At 32.5% G+C, this 24,844-nt stretch overlaps 1 protein-coding gene across 2 annotated transcripts in view; it reads left to right on the top strand.

Annotated features, from left to right (window-relative positions):
- The window catches only part of LOC140431583 (serine/threonine-protein kinase VRK1-like), a 31,956-nt gene extending 11,693 nt beyond the window's left edge, over window positions 1–20,263 (top strand). For both annotated transcript variants that reach the window (XM_072519481.1, XM_072519483.1), the window contains 3 exons: window positions 2,864–3,318; window positions 7,373–7,575; window positions 17,636–20,263. In XM_072519481.1, the coding sequence (XP_072375582.1) occupies window positions 2,864–3,318; window positions 7,373–7,575; window positions 17,636–17,718 (741 nt within the window). In that variant the 3' untranslated portion in view covers window positions 17,719–20,263. The remainder of the gene's footprint in view (window positions 1–2,863; window positions 3,319–7,372; window positions 7,576–17,635) is intronic.
- The last annotated feature ends 4,581 nt before the right edge of the window (window positions 20,264–24,844 follow it).

Raw genomic sequence — 24,844 nt, 5'->3', positions numbered from 1 at the left:
ATAATATATTAATGAACATAAACATGTTATAACGTAATAAATAAGTATACACCAAATCTATGGCTAAATGACCTGCTTTCAAGCCATATTCTCACACACACACAAAAGTACACACATTAATAATTATCGCTTAACAGTTATCGACGTCAAATTTATAGTCCAACAGGCGAAATTGCCAATTTTGCACTGGCATTCTATCGAAGATATTTGATATCAATTTAAACAATTCAAATAGCTCAATGAATTACCGAAAATTAATTTCAACTTCGAGAATTAAAACTAAATGTTTAATATTGAGTGAGCCAATACATTAAAATCACATTTCAAATTGGAAATATCAATTTAATGTATTGACAAAATGGCATTTAAATTTATACTAAAAGATAATAATTGTACGAAAAAAAGTTTATTTCATATACCTACTATAATTATTACGGTTATCAATTCTATAATAATTGTTTATTGATAAAATTAGCATCGTTGCGCTAAAAACTTCCATAATGATTGCATTGTCCCAACGATGATTACATCGTTCCATTGCTCTATTCTCCGTTTTTACTGAAAAATCAAGGTGAGACGGACTATAGTACAAACGTGAGTTATATGCATAAACGTAATTGCAGTTTATGCAACTTATTTTTGAAAATTTTACTTGTGGCAACTTTTGCACTCAACTCCCCAATTATACTCTAGATACGCATTTTACTAACTATACGTTGAATGATTTTGTTGAATGTCATAACAATTAATAATTTATTATTTTCAGTAATTAAAATAATTTTGGCATTATTTCCACAGATTTTGATATTTTTCCAATCAGGTGTATTTTTTTTATTATATATTTTCAAGCAGTTAATTTTCTCTGGATATAATTTATAAATACTCACATTAAAAAGTGAACAATATTATTAATGGTGTATCTATATCAATTGTATCTATTAAGTATGAATCATATTCCAAATACACATTAAGTATCTTAAATATCAGCTTGAGCTGCTTGTACAATGAATCACTTATCCTTTATGACAATTATTATTTCCACATTCTTTCTACACATTTTAATATAACTTACACTATCTTCTGTTTTATTTTATAAAAGACACTATTGATTTGCAATTTAACAACGATTTAATATATGTACAACCATATAACTTTAAATATAATAATTCAGTGGATTTAGAAAAAAAAACAGTTAAAAACTTTTTAAAATAAGTTTACTCCTCTCTTCTTTCAATCAGTAGCTAAATTCCAACATACTTCTTGAATAAAAATTTATTCTTATATAAATTAACTGAATTTAAAAAATATATATACAAAATTTGTTATTGTATTGATGTTTTGCTCTTTGTTCAGGCAGTTTCTTTACCTGATTGCTTATCATTTTTGTAGGTTTCTACAACTTCCAGTTGTCTTCATTCTGACGCAGATTAATATTTTTTGTTTCAGGTTTTTGCATTAATGTGCTGTTTAAATTTATAGGCTTTTATTGATTTTTTATTTTAAACAACTATCAGAATATTACCATTGTTATAAAAATGGATATTGTTCAAAAGCTGTATATTTGTGTAAATTTTTACAATCTATTACGGGAATAAAATCGTATAAAAATATTTATTTAACACTTAAGACTTAGTTTGGAAGCCCTTGTCAAAATACGTAAACAATTAATATATGCATCCTATTCCGTTAATATTGTTAAGATGTGACTATTCAAAGTATTCACAAAATCATGGTCCTGTGTTATAAACAGTAAAATAGAAATAATCACCCCTCAGAGCCAAGAGATCTGCCAAGTGAAACCCTCTATTAGAGGATGAATTTACTAATATCCTTCAATTTGCTAGTTAAAAAGATTCCAGAGATAATCGAAAAAAATCCACCTAGGTCGTCACTAACTTGAAAAATATATGATGCTGATTGTTTTTTTTTAAGTAGAAATAGTTGTATTTTGAGGTTTGTTTGAAATAATCATCTTGCTTTTACAATACAACTAAATGTCAAGTTATATAAAAATCTTACCTAAGCATGTTCATTATTTTATTTAGATATTAAGCTTAAAAGTTCAAATCGAGGTCCGGTAGCTTTTTTAGGTAAGTGACCCAAGTGTTTTTTATATCTTCGCGACTGTTCACTAGCAAAACTGGAAGATATGCCGAAATTGATCGGCTAATTGAGGACTTTCGTTTGGCACATACTTGAACCTTGAGTGATGACAATGTTTATAATTTCATGTCCTTAATCTTACTCTAAACTTAGTCTAACATTTTCTCCCTTACTCCTCATTGGTTTAATGTTTAAAGTACATGTAAACGTTGTTGGAAATCTCAGTAACATAGCAGAGAATAGACTGGGCAGAGAAATACTAGCCTTATTAATAATTGGCCATTGTCTTGTATGTTGACAAAGGTTTAGAAACATATTTATCATACTCTTTCTAATTATGTTATGTTTAAACCAGTTAGTGTACAATTGAAAATAAATAACTTTAACGTTCATAAAATATTGATAAAAGTTATGTATAATTTTGATCGATTTACGTATATTTGGCTTTTAATTTTTCCAGAAGTCAAATACATAGAAAACGCAAATATACAGCTCGACAATACATCAACATTTTTTGGTTCTTAACTATCCAGTATAACATGACTGAAACCGTTTATTTGAAACAATTATTAGAAGCAGTATTATATCGATTTTCTGCTGCGATCTAAGAAATTATGAGGGTACTGTACTTTTATCTAGATAACCTATTGAGAATTCTTTTTGTTTTGCAGCATTTTTAATATTTCAGGAAAATACAATTCAATATATTTTTTAGATATAACACAAACGTAAAAATAGTTATCAAATATTTATGTTCTAGGGCTCCCCTGATTATGACTACTGCCGTAACATTTTAAGAAAAGCAATAAAGCTCTATGGCTACAAGCAAGATTCGGTCCTGGACTTTGATAATTTAGAAGGTTGGGGAATCAAGAAAATTACTGCATCAAATAAAAAAATAGTGACTCACTTCAGTTTCCTAAAAACGAGTCCCCTCCAGCCTCTCAATTCCAATATTGTTTTTAAAAGACCGAAACTCCGTAAACAGGGCAAGGACGTCAAAATACAAGATAGTATGATGAATTGGTCGAAAATTTTGATAGATCCTGAAAATATAATCAGACAGGCTAGGGATAGGACAACGACAGAAGGCAGTGACCCAGGAGTTGGTTTAACTTCCTTGGATATAGATAGCATGAATCCCACACAAGAAATGCTTAATATATTTAATAAATGCATGGAAAGGGAAACATCTCCAAGATATAAAACTGAGAGGTAATAAATAACAAATAATACGCCATTTATTTTTTACTCAATATACAAATACATAATTAATACTGATTTCTACTAGTGATTATTAGAAAAATCGTTACAGACTATATCGAAATTTCAAATTTGTAACTGTTTTCATTTAAAATTCCTTTTTATGTAGGGGGCTTAGAGCAGATTTTCAGTGCTTTCTTCATTCTTTCCTATCTTTCTCTTTCTTTTTACTATTTCAGATTTCTATTTTTCTTATACCTTGGTCATCCGTTTACTGGGAATTATAACAAGTCTTCCTCTTGGCCATTTTTAACTAGTTTACTAACTTTTCAATATTGTTTATTTTCTTTTTTTAGATTAATACTTCTTAAAAGTGAGACGGGTGTAGTAACATTGCGGTATACACTTATTATAATTTTATAGAATATATTTTTTTTAACAACTCAAGAAGAACTGAAATTTAAATAAAAGCATATAAAGTTAAATACAATTAAGTTAAGTTAGATAAAATTAAATATAATTTAAAAAAAAATTAAATAAAACTAAACTTTCTTTTAAAAACTCTAAATTTTTAAAAAGTTATAAAATTCATAAAAAATTATATAAAATTGCATACAGTTAAATACAATTATATAAATTTAAAGAAAATTATATAAATTAATTAAAATAAACAAAAGTTTATTTTAGAAATGTTATAATCGTCTATAGATAAGTATTTACAAATGGAAAGTTTTTAATGAAAATTAATTAATATACCCTCCCATTATTCGTGATTAGTTTTAGTATATAATGATAATCAAAATGAAATAATTAAACATAATTACAAGATAATAATGAAAATATATATAATGAATAAATTCTATAGGTATATATTTAACAAATTTTGAAAATTACTAAAATGATTAAACAAATTTTTTAATGAAAAAATTTTAAAGAAAAAAATATTTTAAAGAACTAAATTTGTAGTGTGATTATACAAACTATTACATAATAACAATTCAGTAATAAGCAGACATAAAATTTCATTAACCTATATATAATAATAACACGCTATAAGAAATATTCACTTCTGTCGGCACTTCCCAAATGCCGACAGAATTTTTTATTATTTCAATTTGTTTATAATACCTTGTTCTCCATGTTTTTATTACTCTGTTTTATTTTGTCTTTTGATATACTTCATAGTTGATTCAAGATCTTGGCCTATTTTTACTTTATTTGATAGGTTACACTACTATTCTTCTAATACCTAATCCTCTCGACAATTTTGAGTTATCTATTGTGTATTAATGTGGGGGTGGTTATAATCTATAAATTAGTAGTAGAAGGTAAGCCTCTTTAGAACACTTAACTTTTAACCTCAGCTTTTTACCGTATCCGCTTCGCGGATGTAATTATTTTATTCCGCTTCGTGCATATAATGCACGTGCTTCGTGCACAGAACATAATGAACGTGCGACAGTGGATTGAAACCGATAAAAGTGCTCCGAAGTAGTCAAGAGTGGCTCGATGGATCGAAAAAGTCACTGTATTTTTTCTTGCAAATGCATAATTATTTGAATTCACTATCTTTAAAAAGGTAATCCTCTATTATTGTGCAATATTGAACAAATTTAAGCAGGAACTTAGTGAGAAACGGCCCCATATGCAGAAGAAAGAAACAATGGCAAAAATTCATGAGCTGGGCTTCTAATTGCTTCCACCGATTATAATGTGTTCCCACATCTGAAGAGATGGCTCATAAATAAAAAATTCAGCTCGAACGAAGAGATAATTGACGAAACCAATGCCTATTGTGCAGAGTTTCCAGAATCTTAGTATTAGGACGGTTTAGAGATGTAAAATCGCTGGAATCCTTATATTGAGCTAAAAGAAGACTATATCGAATAAAATAAAAGAAATTTCTGGAAAATATGCTTTTTGTTTCGAAGGTTACGTATTAGATTTTACTGCAGAGTATGCTCCACTTGGGCCAGACGTTCGGAGTCCAATTCTGACGCCACTGGTGTCAACGTCGGTAAGCATTGGATCTGCATCACTGGCCGATGCGTACGGGTCAGAACATTAATTATTTCGGATCGGAACTAGCTTTCGATTTTTTATTAATAAAACTTTTTTAAACGTGCAAGTACCCTTTCCTAAATATGGAAATATGCGTTTCTATTGGTCTTTATGTTATAACATAATTTTTTAACCACTTTTAGCTAAGTTCGTCTTTTCAGATATACTCTTTGATTTTTCTGTTAATTAAAAACTGAAATATTTAAAATATTCAATTTCTACACATTTATACGTTTTCTTATTTAGACAATTTTATTTTCTTTTCTGTGTGCTGATGCATTTTGTTTTTCTAGTTTTAATTTTTAATGGCTCCAATTTAACTGCGACTTTAATTACTAGGAATTCTATTTATATTTAAAGATTGTTTTTCTAGATTTTATTATGGTTACATAACCGTTATATCCTATTAGTAGTATACGGGGTCGGCATAAGTGAGGCAACAAATTTGCATTAAGAATTCTCCAAAATGAACATTAAGGTATCCCCGCACACATGCCGCGAAGCTCCATCCTGCATGAAATGACGGATGTTCGCGAGTGTTGGATCGTTGTCGATTTGACCACGCAAATCTTTGGTGTGATTGGTATTATTTTTTGTTCGTGAATTTGTGAGGTAAAAATATCAAAGGAATAAGATATTTACTATGAATGTTCATATTTTAAGGTTAAGTTATGGTTTAATGGTTTGATTTAAACTTTAATTATTTTTACTGTATTTCAAGGTATTTTGTAGTTGTTTTTATCGGGGTTATTTCAAAATTAATCAATAAAGCATTGAATTTAAGTTAAAAAACATTTAGATTAATGTTTAAATCTGTTTTAAGTGCTAGTGATGTTATCCCCTAAAAGACTAAATATATTCGTTTTCTCGTAGTTAATAGTAGTTTTGTTGTCATTACTGAAAAATTCCGTAATACTAGATTTATCTGCAACACATGTTTACTAACCATTATATGCCCAGATCTAAAAAATAAACTTAAAAACTATTACAACATTAAAAAAACATTTTTTTTTAACTCATTATACCAATTTGATAGAAAGGTTTCCACAGAATGTTATATTACAACCTTAACTACGAGAAAACGAATATCTGGAGTATTTAAAAGGATAAAATCACTGGCAAGGAAAACAGAATAAAACATTAATTTAAATATTTTTTAACTTCTTAAATAAATTCAATAACTTATTGATTTATTTTGAAATAACTCTGATAAAAACAACAACAAAATACCTTGAAATACAGTAAAAAAATAATTAAAGTTTTAATCATACAATAACATAATCTTAAAATATGAACATTCATAATATCTTACTTTGATATTCTTACCTTACAAATTCACGAACAACAAATAATACCAATCGCACAGAATTAATGTTCATAACCAAAAGTAGGCAATGTTAGGTATACGACTGTCAGATAAAAAGAGGAAAGACTGGGTAAGATTAAAAACAAAAGTAGAGGACATAGCAACAAAAATTGCTAAACTTAAATGGAGCTTCGCGGGTCACACTGCTAGACAAACAGACCAACGTTGGAATACTACTATTGAAGACCTTACGAAAGTAAACGACCAAGAGGAAGACCACAGATGAGATGGGTTGATGACATTAAAAGAATAGCCGGAACAAATTGGAAATATGTTGCTCAGGATAGAGACCGATGGAAGGAGTTGGGAGAGGCCTATGTCCAAACTAAAAAAAAAAAAAAAAAAAAAATTACGTCAGATTTAGGTAGTCCATTTTTCGAGAGCGTTGCCTGACTTATGCGGACCCCCCGTAGTATTCTATTCATTGTTTGTGTTTTTTATTTTTTTTATCTGATCTAAACTATACCCAAAACTGGTGTAAATTATTTTCATGGTTATGCTGTTTAGATATAAGATAGGTTTAAGATGTCTTTAAATTAACATTTCTGCTTCACCGATTTAATTTCTAAATTTATAAAATTGTATGAAATTGTTGGATAGATTTAGTTTTTTAAGTGTTGTAATATTAAACTTTTTTAGTGTCGTTCCTGATAATGTGGAGGGTTATACACCGGCAATGATGAGTGTATATGCCAAAATACTAGAGAGAAAAGAACTCGAAGCTGTGATGGTTAAAAGCAACAATGATCGACAAGTTTCTAATAGAAGAGGATGTAGAAAAGGTGTCAAAAGATCTGAAAAACCCCTAGAAAAAGATGTTGAACCTAAATCTAAACCGAAAGGTAATGCCTTTTATAAAGTTTCATTACTGTTATTAATTGGAAGCACACTATAATATATTTTTTACTTTATTGAGATTAAATGTACAACTGCGGTCACCGAATAATTTACACCTTAATTTTACATTGTAATACTGTAAAATCGCAGTGTTGTACGGATTTGCTAAATGTCAAAGTGCTTGTCAAAAATTTGGCGCGTATCGAAAAATAAAATAAAAAGCTATTAAACGCGTCCAAAATGCCTAGAATACATTTGAATCATACGCAACAAATAAGATCAATTGCCAAACTCGAAGAACAGCAAAAACATCTTTCTATAATTTCCATTTTTCCGTTCCATTTCCGTTTTTTAATTTTAATCAACCTATTGTTATGTCTTTATTAATTCTAATTTATTGTATATATATATATATATATATATATATATATATATATATATATATATATATATATATATATATATATATATATATATATATATATATATATATATATATATATATATATAATAATGGATTTTTTACGGCTGTCGCCGCTTCTCCGCCCCCAATTTCCATCTTTTTCTGTCATATGCAGTTGCCTCTTCTAAGTCTCTTGCCGCCATTGCTTCATCAATATCGTTGCGCCAACTTCTCCGTGGTCGTCCTCTCTTTCTTCTTTCAGGAGGGATCCATTCCAGTACTCTTCTAGGCCATCTGTACTCTGGCATTCTTTTAACATGTCCGAACCAGATTAATTGTTTTCTTTCTATGTCATCATTGATATTTCTCTCCATTTTCATTTCGTTTATTATTTGTTCGTTTCTAACTCTCTCCAGTTTCGATCTACCGCAGCTTCGTCTCAGATAATCCATTTCTGTCGTCATAAGTTTGTTTCTATTAGCTTTGGTGACGTCCCATACTTCCGAACCGTAAAGTGTAATACTTTGGACTATACTACCGTAAATGTGTTTTTTGGTTTCTCGTCGAATTGTTTTTTGCCAGAGAAGAGAGTTTAAGGCACGGGTCGCTGCTCTGCCCTTGTTTATTCTTTCCCTGATTTCATCTGCGCTATTTCCCTTCTTGTTGAAAATGACCCCCAAATATTTGCAGGATTGCACGCCTTTGATTTTGTTATCTTCCAAGACTAGGTCACATATTTCATCTGTTCCCACTGAGAGATATTCACATTTTGTCATATTCATGTTTAGACCTGCCACCTCATATTCTTCTTGCAGTTTTCTTACCATATAGCTAAGATCGTAGCTGTCTTCGGCAATTACTACCTGGTCATCCGTGAAGAAAAGTGTATATAGCTTGTTTTCTTCCACCGTTATTCCCATGTTTCTACATTTTTTTGCCCATTTCACTAAGGATCTGTCCAAATAGATTTTAAATAAGGTGGGTGACAGACAGCAGCCTTGTCTTAGTCCCTTTGTTGTTTGAAAAGGAGAGGTGATTTCTTGTCCCATTTTAATTCTTGCAAAGTTTTGTTCGTAATATTTTTGAGTGGCGTTAATAAGAATTGGGTTTATTTTCAAGTTACCCATTTCTATCCATAGTTGGGAGATCGGTACACTGTCATATACTTTTTCCAAATCTATTAAAGCTATATGAGTTTCTCTATTTCTCTGCACTCGTTTTTCCATTGCAATTTTTAATGTGAAAATATTATCCATAGTGGAGCGTCCGGCCCTAAATCCCGCTTGTTCTTCGGGTTGTTTGTCTTTGATATCATTTTCTATCAGGTTTCGTAGTACTTTTGGGTATAGTCGGCCTATAGTAGCAATCACTGCGATCCCTCTATAGTTTTTAGGATCCATCTTTGTGCCTTTCTTGTGTATTGGAGAGATATACGATTGTCTCCATTCTTCTGGAACTTCTTCTCCGTTTAAGCATCTTTCGAATAATTTTCGGATCATCTCAAACAGTTTTGATGATCCATACCTATCCATATCAACTCTGGATGTATTGCGCCTGGGCCTGGAGATTTTTTAAATTTCATTCCCTTAACTGCTTCCTTCACTTGTTCTATTGATATTTCGATTCTTCCTTCTACTTCCACTTGTTCATTTGTCTGTTTAAACCTTTCTCTTCTCTCTGTTAATAAGTTCTCAAAATGCTCTACCCATGTGTTCTCTGGTATTCTATTTATTATGACTTGGTTTTTTGTCGTTGTTCTCATCGTTTTTATAGTTCTCTAGGCTTCAGAGCTCTTTGTCCCTCCTATATGGTTGTCTAGGTAGTGGCATTTTTGTTCCCATGCACTATTTTTCTTTTTAACCACTTTTCGTTTGACTTCTTTATTCAAGTTTTTATATTGTTGTTTTGTATGTTCGTCTCCCTGTTGTAATAACTTTAGATATACTTCCTTCTTTCTTTTTATCTTTTCTTCCACTTCTTTATCCCACCAATATGGTTTATCTACTCTCCGTACCTGTGGCCCTAAGGCTTCTAGCGCTGCGTCTTTCATGCAGTTTTTTATATGTTCGTATTCATCCGTCGTTGATCTGTGTGATTCCTTTAGTTTTTGTGTTAGTCTCCAGGAGTAAAGTAACTGTGTGCTCTCGTTATCTAGATTATCTAAGGTGTACGTAATTCTTTCTATTTTTTCTCTGTGTTCTTTGTTGATGTTTGTGTGGTTCCTGTCTACGAATGGTGTATATATTTTTCCTATTATCAGGCAGTGGTCCGAGCCGCACTCTGCTCCTCTATTCACCTTTACGTCCTGTACTCTTAACTTAGTTTGTTGTATTGTTATGAGATAATCTATTATCGATTTTAGACCTCTTGTGTGCTGATACCAGGTGTATTTATGTATGTTCTTGTGGGCGAAAAAACCATTCAAAATCTTTAACTCATATTGTTGGCATATATTTATGAGTCTTTCTCCGTTGTTGTTAACAGTTTCTTCTCCATGCATGCCTACCACTTTACTTTGAACTTGTTTTCCTACTCTGGCATTAAGGTCTCCTCCGCATATAATCTCATGGCTGTTAGGAATTTCGTTCAGGATTTTTCTAAAGTCTTCTTCAAAAGCTTCCTTTTCTTGCACATTTACGGCATATACCCCCAGAATTGTTATTTGTGTTCCTCTTAGGAGAATCGTCACTTTAATAAAATGGTCGTGGTATGCTTCCCAAGATTTAATATATTTTTCGAATTTTTTGTGTACAAATATTGATATCCCTGCTCTTGCTCTTTGATCCTTTCCCACTCCTGAGAAGAAATGTACATAGTCTTTTAATTTTTCGCTTCCATTTCCTTTTTTCTTGGTCTCTCGGATTCCCTGTATATTCCAGATTCCGTAATTCATGGTCCATTTTCGTTTCTGTTTTCGTCTACTGTAATTTCCGTCCGATAACCGAGGCTCATTGGGTATTTTAGCACTGTAGAATTTTCACAAGTGTAAGGTCGCTGGCCTTACGACTTAACCCCCATCCTTGGAGGACCGAATTTTCTGTTGGGGTTCATTCCCCTAGCCGATGTGTTATAGTTTTTAGGCGCCAGAAACTCGCCTTTTACCCTCTCTCGTCTGCTACATAACGCACTCCCATTGTACGCCATGCACCCAGTGGTTACGCGACATGATATGTCTTCGTGGACGTGAGAGTAGGATTTGCTGGCAGAGCTGAGTTTTATTCCTAAAACCTCCAACTCAATCGTTGGAAAACAGTGGGCATTTCTTAGCGTTTTGTTACGACAAAAGCATCGGCAGCTTCATGTCGCCCCCAAGACCCCTTACCAGCCTTTAACCACCTAATTTATTGTTCTTATTTTAATTTACTAAAACACGATAATTTATATCAATTTATTAAACCACTGTACAACAATTTATTTGACTAATAATTACATAATTTATCTATACGGACGTTACATTTGAAACGCGTCGCGATCTTCTTTTATGACTGCCCGTTTTCTCCAGAAAGGTCCTGTTATATACCCAATACCGTTAGACTAGAAAAGTCGATGGCCTTCTAGACTAGACAGAGCGGCGAATGGTCTCAAAACTGGTATTTTTATATAGGCTCGTCTCCAGAAAGTTCGATTGTTGTTTTTATAGCGGAGGGGGACCTATCGTGTGTCAGGTAGGTATTACCTAGAAAATACGTGAATTAATGAGAATATTAGTAATAAATATGTTTACGGTTTTGGGTCAGAATTTATCGTAACACTATTCTGTCCGGATCCGCCACTGGTAACGTCACTTTGACGTAAAATGTGCGTTTAAACGAGGTAAAACTTCAAAAAATCGTTTACTAGATATGTAAGGGGCTAAATGTAACTATTCAATGGCCGCAGCTCTACATTAAACAAAAATGGACTTGTTGAAATAAAAAATAACTATTATAATCAATTAAACCACAATTAATTGTAATAAAAATTACATTTTACATTTGATTTGACGTTTCGACTTCCAATGAGGAAATTGTTTTCAAAAAGATTATTCTAAAACAAGGAGTTATTTTAACGTGTAATTGCTTATTTATTGGTGCTTTGTTTCAGTCAATTTGACAGGTGACTTACTTGGTCCCGAACTTGTAGGTAAATGGCCATGTTTTGAGTTGAAATTCTGTTGTACCCTCGGATTAATATATATTCTTAATTAAAGCATATTCTTGTTGCTGACTTCTTTTTTGGTATTGATAAGGTATTGGTAACCAGAGTCTGCTACACTCTGTTGATGGTTTGCTACACATTTTTCTTCATTAAGTAAAAGGACTGCTTCTATAATTTTTTTCTTTTGGTAGTCTTTTCATTCATGACTATTGTTGTATCTTTCCATTGTACTCTGTGCTCATCTGCTCCTTTTCTCAGTCACCTTTGCATATCTGAAACTGTCTCATAAGTTTCATACTTAATTTAAATAAATTTAAGTATGGGAGGAATTTATCGAAAATCCTTTGCGGATGACAGACCTGAATTGCAACAGACGTCGACGTGGGAGATGGGAGGATCCCCAATCCTAGACGTAGAGGTAAAATATGCGATACAATGTGTAAAGAATTGGAAAGCTTGTGGACCAGACGAAATAGAAATAGTAATAAAACTAATACAGTGGAACTTAATTATAGCGTCATTGAAGGGTCCAGTAAAAAATGACGCTATATCAGAGTGGCGTTATAAAAGAGGTAGAAAAAAATGAAATTTTAATGAGGCAAAATTTTATTACAGCATTATTTATTATTACAGCTGCATTTAGAATAAAAAATTTAGAAATAAAACATATCATGTATATGAAACTACATTTTTTATGAAAAAGTTCTCTAATGCTGAAAACAGTCAGTTATTTTCTCCTGCACAACCCTTTCAAAAAAATAAAGTTTTTCTGTAGTCTGTCTGTCCTTAATAATCTGAACTGCTTCGTTGGTAGTTGTGGATGCCTCCCTGAACTGGAAAACCTGGATATGGTCTCAACAGCTCTCATTGCATCTTGTATTGTAGGACAATCAACGCCGTCTTCTTCTTCATTATCTTCATCAACATCCATTTCCACATTTTGCATTTATTCCACAATTTCTTTATAACCTAAAACTTGAAATGTTTCTACCTGATCGTTTACTGAAATGTAGGAGTCAAGATCAGTTCCAAACTCTCTCTGGTTTACATTAAATTTTTGTATCCACCCTGACAAAGGCATTTCGTCATCCTCGTCAACATCCTGAACATTGGAAGAAACTACAGTCAATTTAGCTTGACGAAAGCACTTACAAATTGTCACTGACGTAACCACACTCCACGCATTGTCTAAAAACTGAACTGCATCAAGGATGGTAATGTTCACGGGTACCCCATTGTCCATACAAACAATCATCCTTTTTAAAAGCTGTTTCCGATAAAGGCACTTTAAACTTCTTATGACTCCTTGGTCCATAGGCTGCAAGACACTCGTGCAGTTGGCTGGTAAGAAAACTCAGTTGATATTAGTCAAATTAAGCTTGGGATTGTCACAGTTGTCAACTAAGAGAATAATTTTTCTTTTTTTGAAGAGAGTTTCTTGTTCCACTTTCTCAATTCTTCTTCAAAAATATCAGAAGTCATCCACGCTTTTTTGTTTACTGTGTAGTTTACAGGCAGTGTTTTTATGTTTTTGAAACATCTAGGATGTAAACTTTCTCCAATAACCAAAAGCTTTCTTTTCTCTGTACCTGCTATGTTTGCACAAAAAAACCATGACTCTTTGTTTTGAAAGCTTTCCGCCGACATATTTTTGATTTTTGAAATTTAAAGTTTTGTCTCGCGTTAATTTGTAAAAGACACCAGTTTCATCGCCATTGAAGATATCTTCATTCTTGTATGGTTGGCTTAGTCGTGGCCATGTGTTTTGTAACCAATCACGTGTCACGTTCTCGTCCACACATTTTGCCTCTCCAACAATATTCTCGAAGGAAATTGAGTGCCGGGCTTTATCTGGGACTAATCTTCACCAAACAGTTTTCCGAACTCTGTAGCTTTCTCGTTTAAAAGTGGCCCGGACACAGGAATATCAGGACTGCGACACTGCTTGCCCCATTTGAGTAGAGCTGAATCTACATCACCACGAATGCACTTCCTAATCTTTTTAACATTTTCTTCCTCCTCATTAAAAGCTTTAAAATTTTGTCCTTGTTTTTTAGGATTGAGCCGATAGTCGAATTAACAAGTCCAAATTGCCGACATAAATCAGCAAATTTTCGACCACTTTCAAATGCTCTTATAACACGCACTTTATCTTTAATAGGCAAAGCCTTCCTTTTAGTACTACAACTTGCCATATTAAAAAATAAAAAGTTAATTAATCAATTAAAATCTAAAAATAAAACGAGCCGAACACAATTTCACGGTAGCGAAAATTTCTTAAACTGACTGTTCTGAAACAGAAAATTTGACTGTTAGGATGGCACTGATAAATGAGAAATCATAGAACTGTCGAGGTCACATAATTGTACACAGAAAGGATAATCGGGCTTTCTCACATTCTTGGAAGGAACAATGCCGTAAAACTGGAAACGCATTGCACTTTATACTTCATAAAATAAAAAACGACAACCTACTGTAGTATTTTATGACGGTATAGACGAGGCTTACTTTATTTTTATCTGATAAAACCGGGCTTTTAATATTGTTATCGAATAGTTTTTGGCCGGACCTATTAAAAATTGACGTTACAACCGAGATGACGTAACTACCGAGGCTGTAGTATCCAAGTTCCACTGTAGATGATAACAACATAAAACTACTAACACATCTTTTTAACAACATATATGAAAGTGGTGTAATACCAAAGGAATGACAACTCAGAATTTGTAGCTATACCAAAGAAATTCAGGTCCCTCAAATCCGTTGAATTTAGGCTCATTAGCTTAATGAGTCACTTAGTTGGGGTTTAGAAAGGCCTTGGGAACAAGAGAGGCGCTGTTTGCGACTCAAACACTCATTCAATAAATCACTTTAAAAAAGTATATCTCTGTTTCATCGACTACCAGAAGGCTTTTGATAGAGTCCAGCATGAAAAATTGTATGAACTAGAGAAAATGAAGCTAGGCACAAAAGATCTCCGCATAATTCAAAACCTTTATTGGAACAACGAACCAACCTTAAAATATTCCAACCACACGACTAAAAGCGTCCATATACAAAGAGGTGTCCGACAAGGCTGTGTCATGTCTCCATTTCTCTTTAACTTGTACTCTGAATGCATATTCAGACAAGCACTAGGTGGCGCCGAAATTGCTATAAAAATAAACAGTCAATATATTAACAATATCAGATATGCAGACGATACCGTTCTAATAGCAGAAAAAATGAAAGACTTACAAAATATACTAGACAGAGTTAATAATGCAAGTGGTGCAGTGGGACTGACAATAAATCTTCAACAAACTGAAGTAATGGTGATTAGCAAAACTGATGAAAATTGTCGCATTGACTTAAATAACACTCAATTAGAACAAGTTCACAAATTCAGATACTTAGGAGTAGTACTAAACGATAAGTGAGATCCAGATATAGAAATAAAAACACGAATAGAACAGGCTAGGAACATGTACAATAAATGGAAAAAAATTAACTGAAAACTAAACTTAGACATCCGAATTAGAGTTATTAAATGCTAAGTTTGGTCAGTCCTTCCGTATGGAGTTGAAGTCTGGACATTAAAATTAAATACCATGAGACGGCTAGAAGCCTTTGAAATGTGGTTTTATAGCAGAATGCTCAGAATATCATGGACACAACACATTACTAATCGGTTGTATTACTGTATTAAATACCATAAATAGAGAGAACTTATAACAATGATTAAGAAAAGAAACCTCGTACCTAGGCCACATTATGAGAAATGACAAATATAACCTGCTACAATTAATAATTGAAGGGAAGATAGAGGGCCGAAGAGCCATGTCATAGCTTCGCAATATCAGAACTTGGACGGGAATGAACGTTCAACAATTACTAAGAGTAGCGCAGAATAGAGAACATTTTGATGTAGTGATCGCAAACCTCGAGTAATGGAGTGCATCAGAAGAAGAAGACTTATTATAAATTACAACTCATTACTTAACTAACTACTTACCTATACTATCGAATTATGTGGAGTGGCCCATTCTGCTCAATCAGTCGCAATTTTTTTCGAATTTCTCTCATGAGGGCTTGGACGGAATTTAAATAAATTTCTTTCAATATTTCGTAAATTCAAAGTTTTAATTGTTCTTTATCTTGGGCTTCCCAGCCTTCACGATAAACCTTTCTATACAGTAAAGCCCAAAAATCCTCTATTCTGTGAGGAAGTTTGGAGGATTTAGGAACAAAAGGTATGTGGTGTCGTCGAAGTCAGTTTTGGGTATCTGTTGAGTAATGGCATGATCCTAGGTCTGGCAACATGATATCATCATTAACTTGATGTTCGTGGACAAACTGAAGCAATTTGGAACGGCCGTTATCAATATAGCTCTGACTGTTTAAAGCTTCACCCCAAAGATTTTTTCATTGGCAAAGTATACCTGCTTTCACCTAACAGTCTCTTCAGTGACATTCCAACCTGGTTTTTTGCTCTTCTTGCCAATCTCTCTGGCTTCTGTGCAGTAAGGTCTGCACGAAGCAGGTCACAATGCACGAGGTCATCCACTTTTTAAGAGATTCAGACATGGTATTCCCTGCTCGCACTCAGCTATCGTTCTCTAAATGGTTCTGCGTGAAATGTTTTCATTCTGGAATATTTGAGTAAAGTAAACAAACTTTTGTTTCCAAAGGTAATTTGATGTTATTTTGTGTTCTTTAAAATTAAAGCCAATGAATTTTGTGCTCAAATTGTTTAGGCAAAATGTTGCTAGTTTTCGTTCTACAGGGTGATTCATTAATATTTTTTTATATTATTTTTAGGGATATATTGAAAACTATTCAACCGAATTAAGTGAAATTTGGTATCTTGCTATTAATTAGAATGCTTAATATGAAAATGATATTAGTTTTACCATTGACACTAGGTGGCGCCACCTGCTATAACATTGGTTCATTAATGTGGCCATAATTTTTTTTGTCCGACCTATTAAGCCAATGAATTTTGTGCCAAAACTTTTAGGACATACGTTATATGTTGACCTTTGAAACCTATCTATTCATTCGAATTTTGTGAGGAACTTAATCTAATTTTGCTGGTGTTCCTTGATCTCAAATGCGTTCTAGGTGCATAAAATCCTGAACATATTCTGAAAGCGTTTACGTACGTGACTTGTTCTTGGTAACTTATTGTTGAAATGGGTCTAGGCAAGTTGATATCTATAATAACTCGCCGTTGGGATATAATATATTGTGCAGTAGGGCTGCAGATCACTAAAAAAAGTCGTTACAGCTTGATAGCTTAATAAAAGATATATCTGTAGCTGATTAGAACTATATCGACGTTCATAATACAGAAGGAACGCATGATAAATGTGTTTTTTTTTTTAAAGTCCACCTTCCTTCAACAAGACCCCTTCTTTAATCTTAAACTAAACAAGAAGTTACTTTGTTTTCAATATTTACTCAATGTTTGTACTAAATTCAAAATGTATAATGTTCATCGGACGTGCAGTAAGTGCAAAAAATAATTTTTATTTCGATTTCAGCTCGCAAAAAAGACAGTTCCTCGCAAAAGACAAAAAAAGGAAGAAGTGTACCAACTCGTAGATATTACAGGTTAAGGGGATAAAATACTGCTGGCTTGAGTAAACGAAAATCACTACATTCTTCAGAAGAGTATTACGGTATATTTAAGACTGGATTGACTACATTCATTTATATTGTTTTGTTATATTGTTTATAAAAAATAATTTGTTTTGTATGTATTTCTTTTATTTTTAGTGAAAACTGTCACCTAAAATTCATTTGTGGAAAACACCAAAGTGAATGGTAAGAATTTTTGGTTTTCAAAATTATTGTTTATCAAAATGTTTTTTGTTGTAATGGACAGTTATTGAGTGAGATATCGCCCCAGTGGTAAAATATGTATCTATAATAGATTTTTCCTGATATAATAAGGAAGTACATACTGCTTATATTAATATTTTGTACGATAAATAATTATATTTACCTCGGTAGTAATATTTTAAGTTAATTATTTTTATTATTCATGACTAAAGTGAAACAATTTGTTATCTTCAATGAAAAATCAATGATGCAGAATTGCTTATTTTTCGGTATAATATAATACTCAGAATATATATATCAATACAATAAATTGCTTTTATAAATAAAAGTATTGAATCATTTTATTTTAATTTTGATTTGTTACATATTTGTATCATGTCTAAGTTTGCAAAAAAAAATAGGACGGGTGTTTCATGATACGAATTCAATAGGTATTGTATATAGCAGCCAAACTGCACATAAAGGTATACAATTAAAATTGTCAAATTTTTCGTATTAAGTAATATTATTATAAATTATTTATATTTATTTGAGCATAATTTCACCTATTTCAAATATCGTTTCAAATAAATTTCCATTTATTTTAATTACATAATCTTTGACCAGCTTCTTAATCTTATATAATATCTTTTCCGTATTATCTATATCCCAACATAGTATGTGGTGAATTTCTGATTCCTTAGCTTCAGTAGTTATCAATGGTTACTTAGATCCTTTTGTGCAATGTGGTTGATAAAGATTTCATAATATCAGTCCATTATGTGGACGATTTTCTTCTGTTACAGTTATTCACTGCATTGATTAGATGTTTCAATTCTGTTATTCTTCTTCTTGTATGACTAAAGTATCCCAAACATATGCCTAATCTATTTCGGCAAAGAGTTTAAATCTTATCAGTTGTTTTAGGGTATAATATATAACCGTATTCAACTATTGAAAGTATTGAGAATACTAATTATTAAAAAATAAAACACCATCTTCTATTTTTCATGTATTTTTGCAGTAAAACAGACTTTTTTCATTTTTCGAGTTTTATTTCTCCTTTTGGCTCACCCCATAAATATTCTACAAAAATGGATTTTACCTATTGCATTTTCCTTATAATATTTGCTTTTCTTCTGGTTATGGCTATTAAATTACAAGACTGACGTTGTAAAACATTTTAGTTCCATATACATACACATTTACTTATCACTTTGAATGTATACTCGTCCTGTACCCCTACAACGCTGCTTGCGAATCTTCCATTGTTTGAAACAATTCTGGAAGTCTTTTCTGTCCGCACCCTCAGGGTGTGTGCCATTTTCTCTTGCGCGGGTTAAATTCGCTCAAAGTGCAGATTTCACGCTACGAAACATATACACGTCAGATCAAACCAGATTATTGATTTTTTTTTGTTAGAATAACTGATTTCACAGCATCTTCACCATTTTCGAATGGTTCACTGTTTAATTATTTAACAAATGGCGTATATGTACCTGCCATTATTTGACTTAGCTTAGCTTACTAAGTTATCATCTAGAATTATGAACGTCAAATTGTTATAACTTTTCTTTGAAAACAAAATTAGCCATCAATCTTTTCTTAAAATTTAATGTATCATGAAACAACAGTTTAATATCAGTTTAAAGGAAAACAAAATTTTCATTCAGTTTTTAAATTTTATCGTGACAAATTTCGTTTTTTCACCACATTGTCAAAGAAATATCTATAAAATTAAAATCTGGCAACCCAAAGCGGATCTTGTCATATGAATTACGGATGCGCAGTGATTCAAGGACACAATTTTTCGTATTTACACAATGATATTTTAGATTATCTCTTTGCATCAAGTTCATAGCACATCTTACTTAGAGGTCAAGTTATCTAGTCATATAAGTACATTCAGATATTTTAGTCATTGCAAAATGCAAACAAAAAACCATAAAATCTATTCTTTTATTTAATGTTAAACTAATTGGCTCTAAGAAGTTGTAAATCTAGTCTATGAAGAATTCACCATGAAACTTATTTGCTGTTGTTAATTATAGCGAAAATTAAATACGAATGGTATCTCCTGTTGACTGTACCACTGCGCATCCCAAGTTCACGGTAACAATGAAATTTGTCAAGCTGTAGATTAAAGACACCGCAAACTGAAATATATATAAAACATTGAACTGCTTTTTGATAAAGTGGGATATATTAACATATTCTAATGCTTGCCTAACTCTTCTGAAAATTTTTCGTTCGTCATTATTGTATTTATTTAGTTCATACGTTTTGTTATTTATGTTTTGTATTAATACTATTTTTTTAAATAATAAAAAATAAATAATTTTTAAAAATCAGTTTTTTAATTTGAATATAATAGGTAATTTAACATGACATATTTGCTGTAAAATTAATACAAATTAGGTAAATTGTTGAAGATGGTAAATTAAAAATTACGAAATAGTGGAAATGTTATTTCTTAATACAAGTATTGGTATTACTTAATCCTCATTATCACTGATTCCACAGACCTAAAATAAACTTTTGAATTTCCCAAGAATTCTTCGACGTTCATTTCTATCCGTTCACAACCGTTGCCAGTTTGTCGTCCCAATTTTCCTAGCATCTTCGTCTACACTATTCTTCCATCTAAGTTTTGACGTACATATACGTCTATTTTTGGGCTGTTCTATGAAGATCGAGCTTGCTATTTCAGTCTTCCTATTTTTCTGAGAGATACCAATTCTTTTCCACTTATGAGTTTGTATTTGTTAAATATTTCATAGTTATATCTCCTCCCCCAAATACCATCTTCACAGATGCCACTCAATTATTCTGAGTACCTACGTCTCAGAAATTTTTCGTTAAAAAATATGTAACACGTTTTCGGCTAATTTGGAGGGAATCCATGTTTGGGATCCATCAGTTCTGATAAAATAAAGATTTGCATATTTTTGTTTTAGTGGCTTAAGTTCTAGCTTTTTAGTCTATGTCATTCCAGAACTTGCTTGCTAGATTTGTTCTTTGTTTTCTTCTGTGTATGTGAACGTATGTTTTCCTTCACTACTAATTTTCTAGTTTGCTTTTTTACAGTTTGTCTCAAAAAACCGAAATTTATCTTGTTTTCTATGTTTTTTTTGTGTTGGGAGCACTGATTACTTTATTCTTTACATTCAGTTGTGTTTGTAATATTACTCATGTCAGATTTATAACAGTGATTTTGTATGGGAGTAGTCCATTTTGTAAAAAGCCTCTCACTTTATTTAAACTTGTAAACTGGCAGTAAAATTGTTAGCTACTCAATTTATACAGCTACCTCCAATCGGAGTTCCTAACTCCTTTCCCTTTTTAAATTGAACTATAACAGCGAACAGACAATTATTATAACTATATATTTCTTTTTATTGAAATAAAAGAATGAGAAAGTCACAGAAAGTGGCAAGAATTTCAGTGAGAAAAGACTACTTAATATTTTATCCAGTGTTCCTATGTACTTTAATAATTAAATAAAAAATGTATGACTGCATAGTAATAAAGCTTTTTTAAATAAAATGTAGAAAAGTAAATTTTAACTTCGTAATTTTTAAGTTTTTCAAAACCAGTGTAATCGTAAATTTAAGATGTAAGAAAATTGTAAATTTAATTTAGAGTTGCAAAATTGTAAACGAATGTTTAATGTAATAAATTGTTCCAAGATAAATGATAAAATTCCATGTATTTTTTATTAATTCATACTACTGCTTTGGAAGATATTCCGGTTATAAAAATTAATAATCGCAGAATGGCCTGTTTTAAATGATTTTATTTTTTTTTATTTATCTCAGGCCTTGAAAATCTAATACTTAGTTACCATTCCACAAAAACCTTTTTCATTTTTATAAAGCTATTTTTTCAATACCAACATTTATTTCGACAGTACAGTCGTTTTCTTTTATTAGTGTTCCCAGGTACTCTTCTAATGTACTGGCCTCGTAGGGTTAAGCCTTGTTCTCGCTATGCTAGTATTTTAGTCGAGTAGCTAGTAATTTAGTAACTAAAATACTCACTACTGTCCAAAAATCGTTCGCACTTGTTCAAGTAGAGTTTACAAGTAAATTGTGGTTTGCTTACAACAGCAATCTCTTCTCTCTTTGTCAACCATTTTCCATCCACTCATGAATGTAGGTCTCTCCCAATTGCTTCCATCTTTCTCTATCTTGTGCCAATCTAATCCACTGTTTGCCTGCCACTGATCCTTGAAAAAACCCTAGAGTTCGGCGTCGACACCCACCACATATTTGTTGACTTCAAAGCCGCATACGACTCCGTTAATAGAAATAAACTTCTACTTGCTATGGTAGAATTTCGCATTCCGTTTGATCTTGTCCGGTTAACTGAACTTACACTCACAGGTGCAGAGAGCATGGTAAAAATCCAAAACGATCTCTCAAGACCCTTCTATTGCAAAAATGGACTAAGACGGTGATGGACTATCGTGTCTCTTATTTAACCTGGCATTCGTACTACGAATGGTACTATCTTTAACAAATCAGTACAAATTGTCGGATACGCAGATGACATAGACATCATAGGTAGGTCCACAGAATCTCTGACTTAAGCATTTCGGTCGTTAAGAGCATCTGCACACAGAATGAGACTAAATATAAATGTTCAAAAGACCAAATATATGTGTTGCACTAGGTCAAGCAACCCGACACCTACACGAATAATAATTGATGACCTAGAACTGGAAGGTGTTGACACCTTCATATACTTAGGGTCGCTGCTAACCAAAGATAACAACGTCAGTGAAGAAATCAAAAGAAGAATAGTGCTCGCCAATAAGTGTTACTATGGCTTAAGAAGACAGATGGCCTCAAAAATGCCTAGAAAAATTAAACTGACTGTATACAAAACACTAATAAGACCAGTGCTAACATATGGTTCAGAAACTTAGACACTAACACAGAATGACCAAGAATTGCTCAAACGTTTTGAGCGAAAAATACTAAGACGAATATATGGAGGCATAAAAGAACAAGGTTTGTGGCGCAGGTGTTACAATTTTGAGTTGTATAGAAGATTTGGAGAACCTGACGTTGTAAAATTCATTAAGGTAGCATGCCTCAGATGGATAGGTCATGTAATCAGACGAGAGTAAGATGCCACAGTCAGAAAAGTTTTTGACCGAAGAGGGCCGATCGGACAACGAAGAAGAGGAAGACCGAGACTTAGGTACCAAGAGAACCTAGAAAATGATTTGAAGTCTATTGGAATTAGAGCATGGAGAAGAGTTGCCAGAGACAGGGGCGAATGGAGGATTGTTCTGAAGAAGGCTTTGGCCCATAAAGAGCTGTAACGCCACTGATGATGTTTGCCTGCCACTGCTCTTATGTCATCTAGCGATCTTTTTTTGTGGTCTTCCCATGCTTCTTGTTGTCCTTGGTCTCCATTCTAGAATTCCCCACCTGTTGTCATTATATCGGACTACGTGACCTGCCCAGCGCCATTTAGTTTTTGTAATTTCTTCCACAATATCCCTAAAATTCTTTCTACGTCTTATCTCGGTGTTTCTAATCTTGTCTCAGTGATATTCCAAGCATGATTCGTTCCATTGCTCTTCGCGTTGTTTCTAATTTTTTAGCAGATTTTTTGGTAAGGGCTACTGTCTCCCAAGCCGTAGGTACAAACTGGTACATGTGTTATACACCTTTTTCTTTAAGTTTACAGGAATGGAAGTGTTTTTCAAGTTATATGATAGTTTGCCGAAAGCGCCTCATGCCAGTTGTGTTCTTCTTTTAATTTCAGCATCTTAATTTGGTTTTCCTAGTTTGATGACATGACGTAGATATACATAATGTTCAACATTTTCTATGGTATGATTTTGTATTGTTATATTTGTCTGGTCTCGGCTCAGTATTTTTGTTTTACTGTAGTTCATTTTTAAGCCTACCGCTCCTGAAACTGCATTTAATTGTGGTAACATATCATTTAGTTCTTGGAAATTATCGGCTATTAAAACTATGTCATCTGCGAATCTCAAGTGGTTTAAGTATGATCCGTCGACGTTGATACCTTTGTTGTTCCATTCTAGTTTCTTAAAAATGTCTTCTAGAGCAAGAGTAAATAGTTTGGGAGAGATGGTGTCTCCTTGTCTTACTCCCCGTTGTAGTCTTACGGGATTAGTTTTTGTGCTTTCGTCCAGCTTTATCTGCATGGTGGCATTTTCATAAATGTTTTTAATTATGTTAGTGTATCTTGAATCTATACGTGCATTTTCTAGAGATTCAAGCACTGTCCATAATTCGATGGAATCGAATGCTTTATGGAAATCGACGAACGTCATATGAATTGGAGCATTATACTCGCTTACAACGCAATAAAGTAAATAAACTGATTAAGCTAATCGTAACTGCTATTTTAGAAGATATGGATGAGGAAATTTGTGTGTTAAGAAAAAGAAGCTACGGATACTAAAATGGATCGCTAGAAGAGGTAAACTAGGAGCTACCAATTGTCTTCTGAAGGAATTAGCTTTGGAAGGTCACAAAGAATATTTCGGTAGCTTTAGAATGTCTCAAAGTTGTGTAAATTTTCTGTTGATGAAAATACAGCGGAAAGATACCATTTTAAGAAGTGCGATTCCTGCAATAACAAAATTATAAGCATTTCTATATTTTCTTACTACAGGATGTTTATTTGTTTGTTCTTATAATGCGGGGACTTAATATTCCACAAGCATTCATGTTCTAAATATTTGAAACTTGTTTTTTCGCACCAGCGAAGCGACATTTTTGCGTCAACTAATGAACTCAACTAATTTGAATGGTTCGGACTTGTTTAGCCGGTCAATCAGTGAGTGGTGGGAGGTGCTACTCGCCCGAAAAAAATAGAATCAAATGGATCGACTCAACTAAATTACTTACTAATCTACTCGACTAAATTGTTGTTCAGAC

Source organism: Diabrotica undecimpunctata, chromosome 1 (assembly GCF_040954645.1).
Source record: "Diabrotica undecimpunctata isolate CICGRU chromosome 1, icDiaUnde3, whole genome shotgun sequence".
Lineage (NCBI taxonomy): Eukaryota > Metazoa > Arthropoda > Insecta > Coleoptera > Chrysomelidae > Diabrotica > Diabrotica undecimpunctata.
Note: the sequence above shows the minus strand (reverse complement) of the source record. Positions and strands in the feature narration are given on the sequence as shown.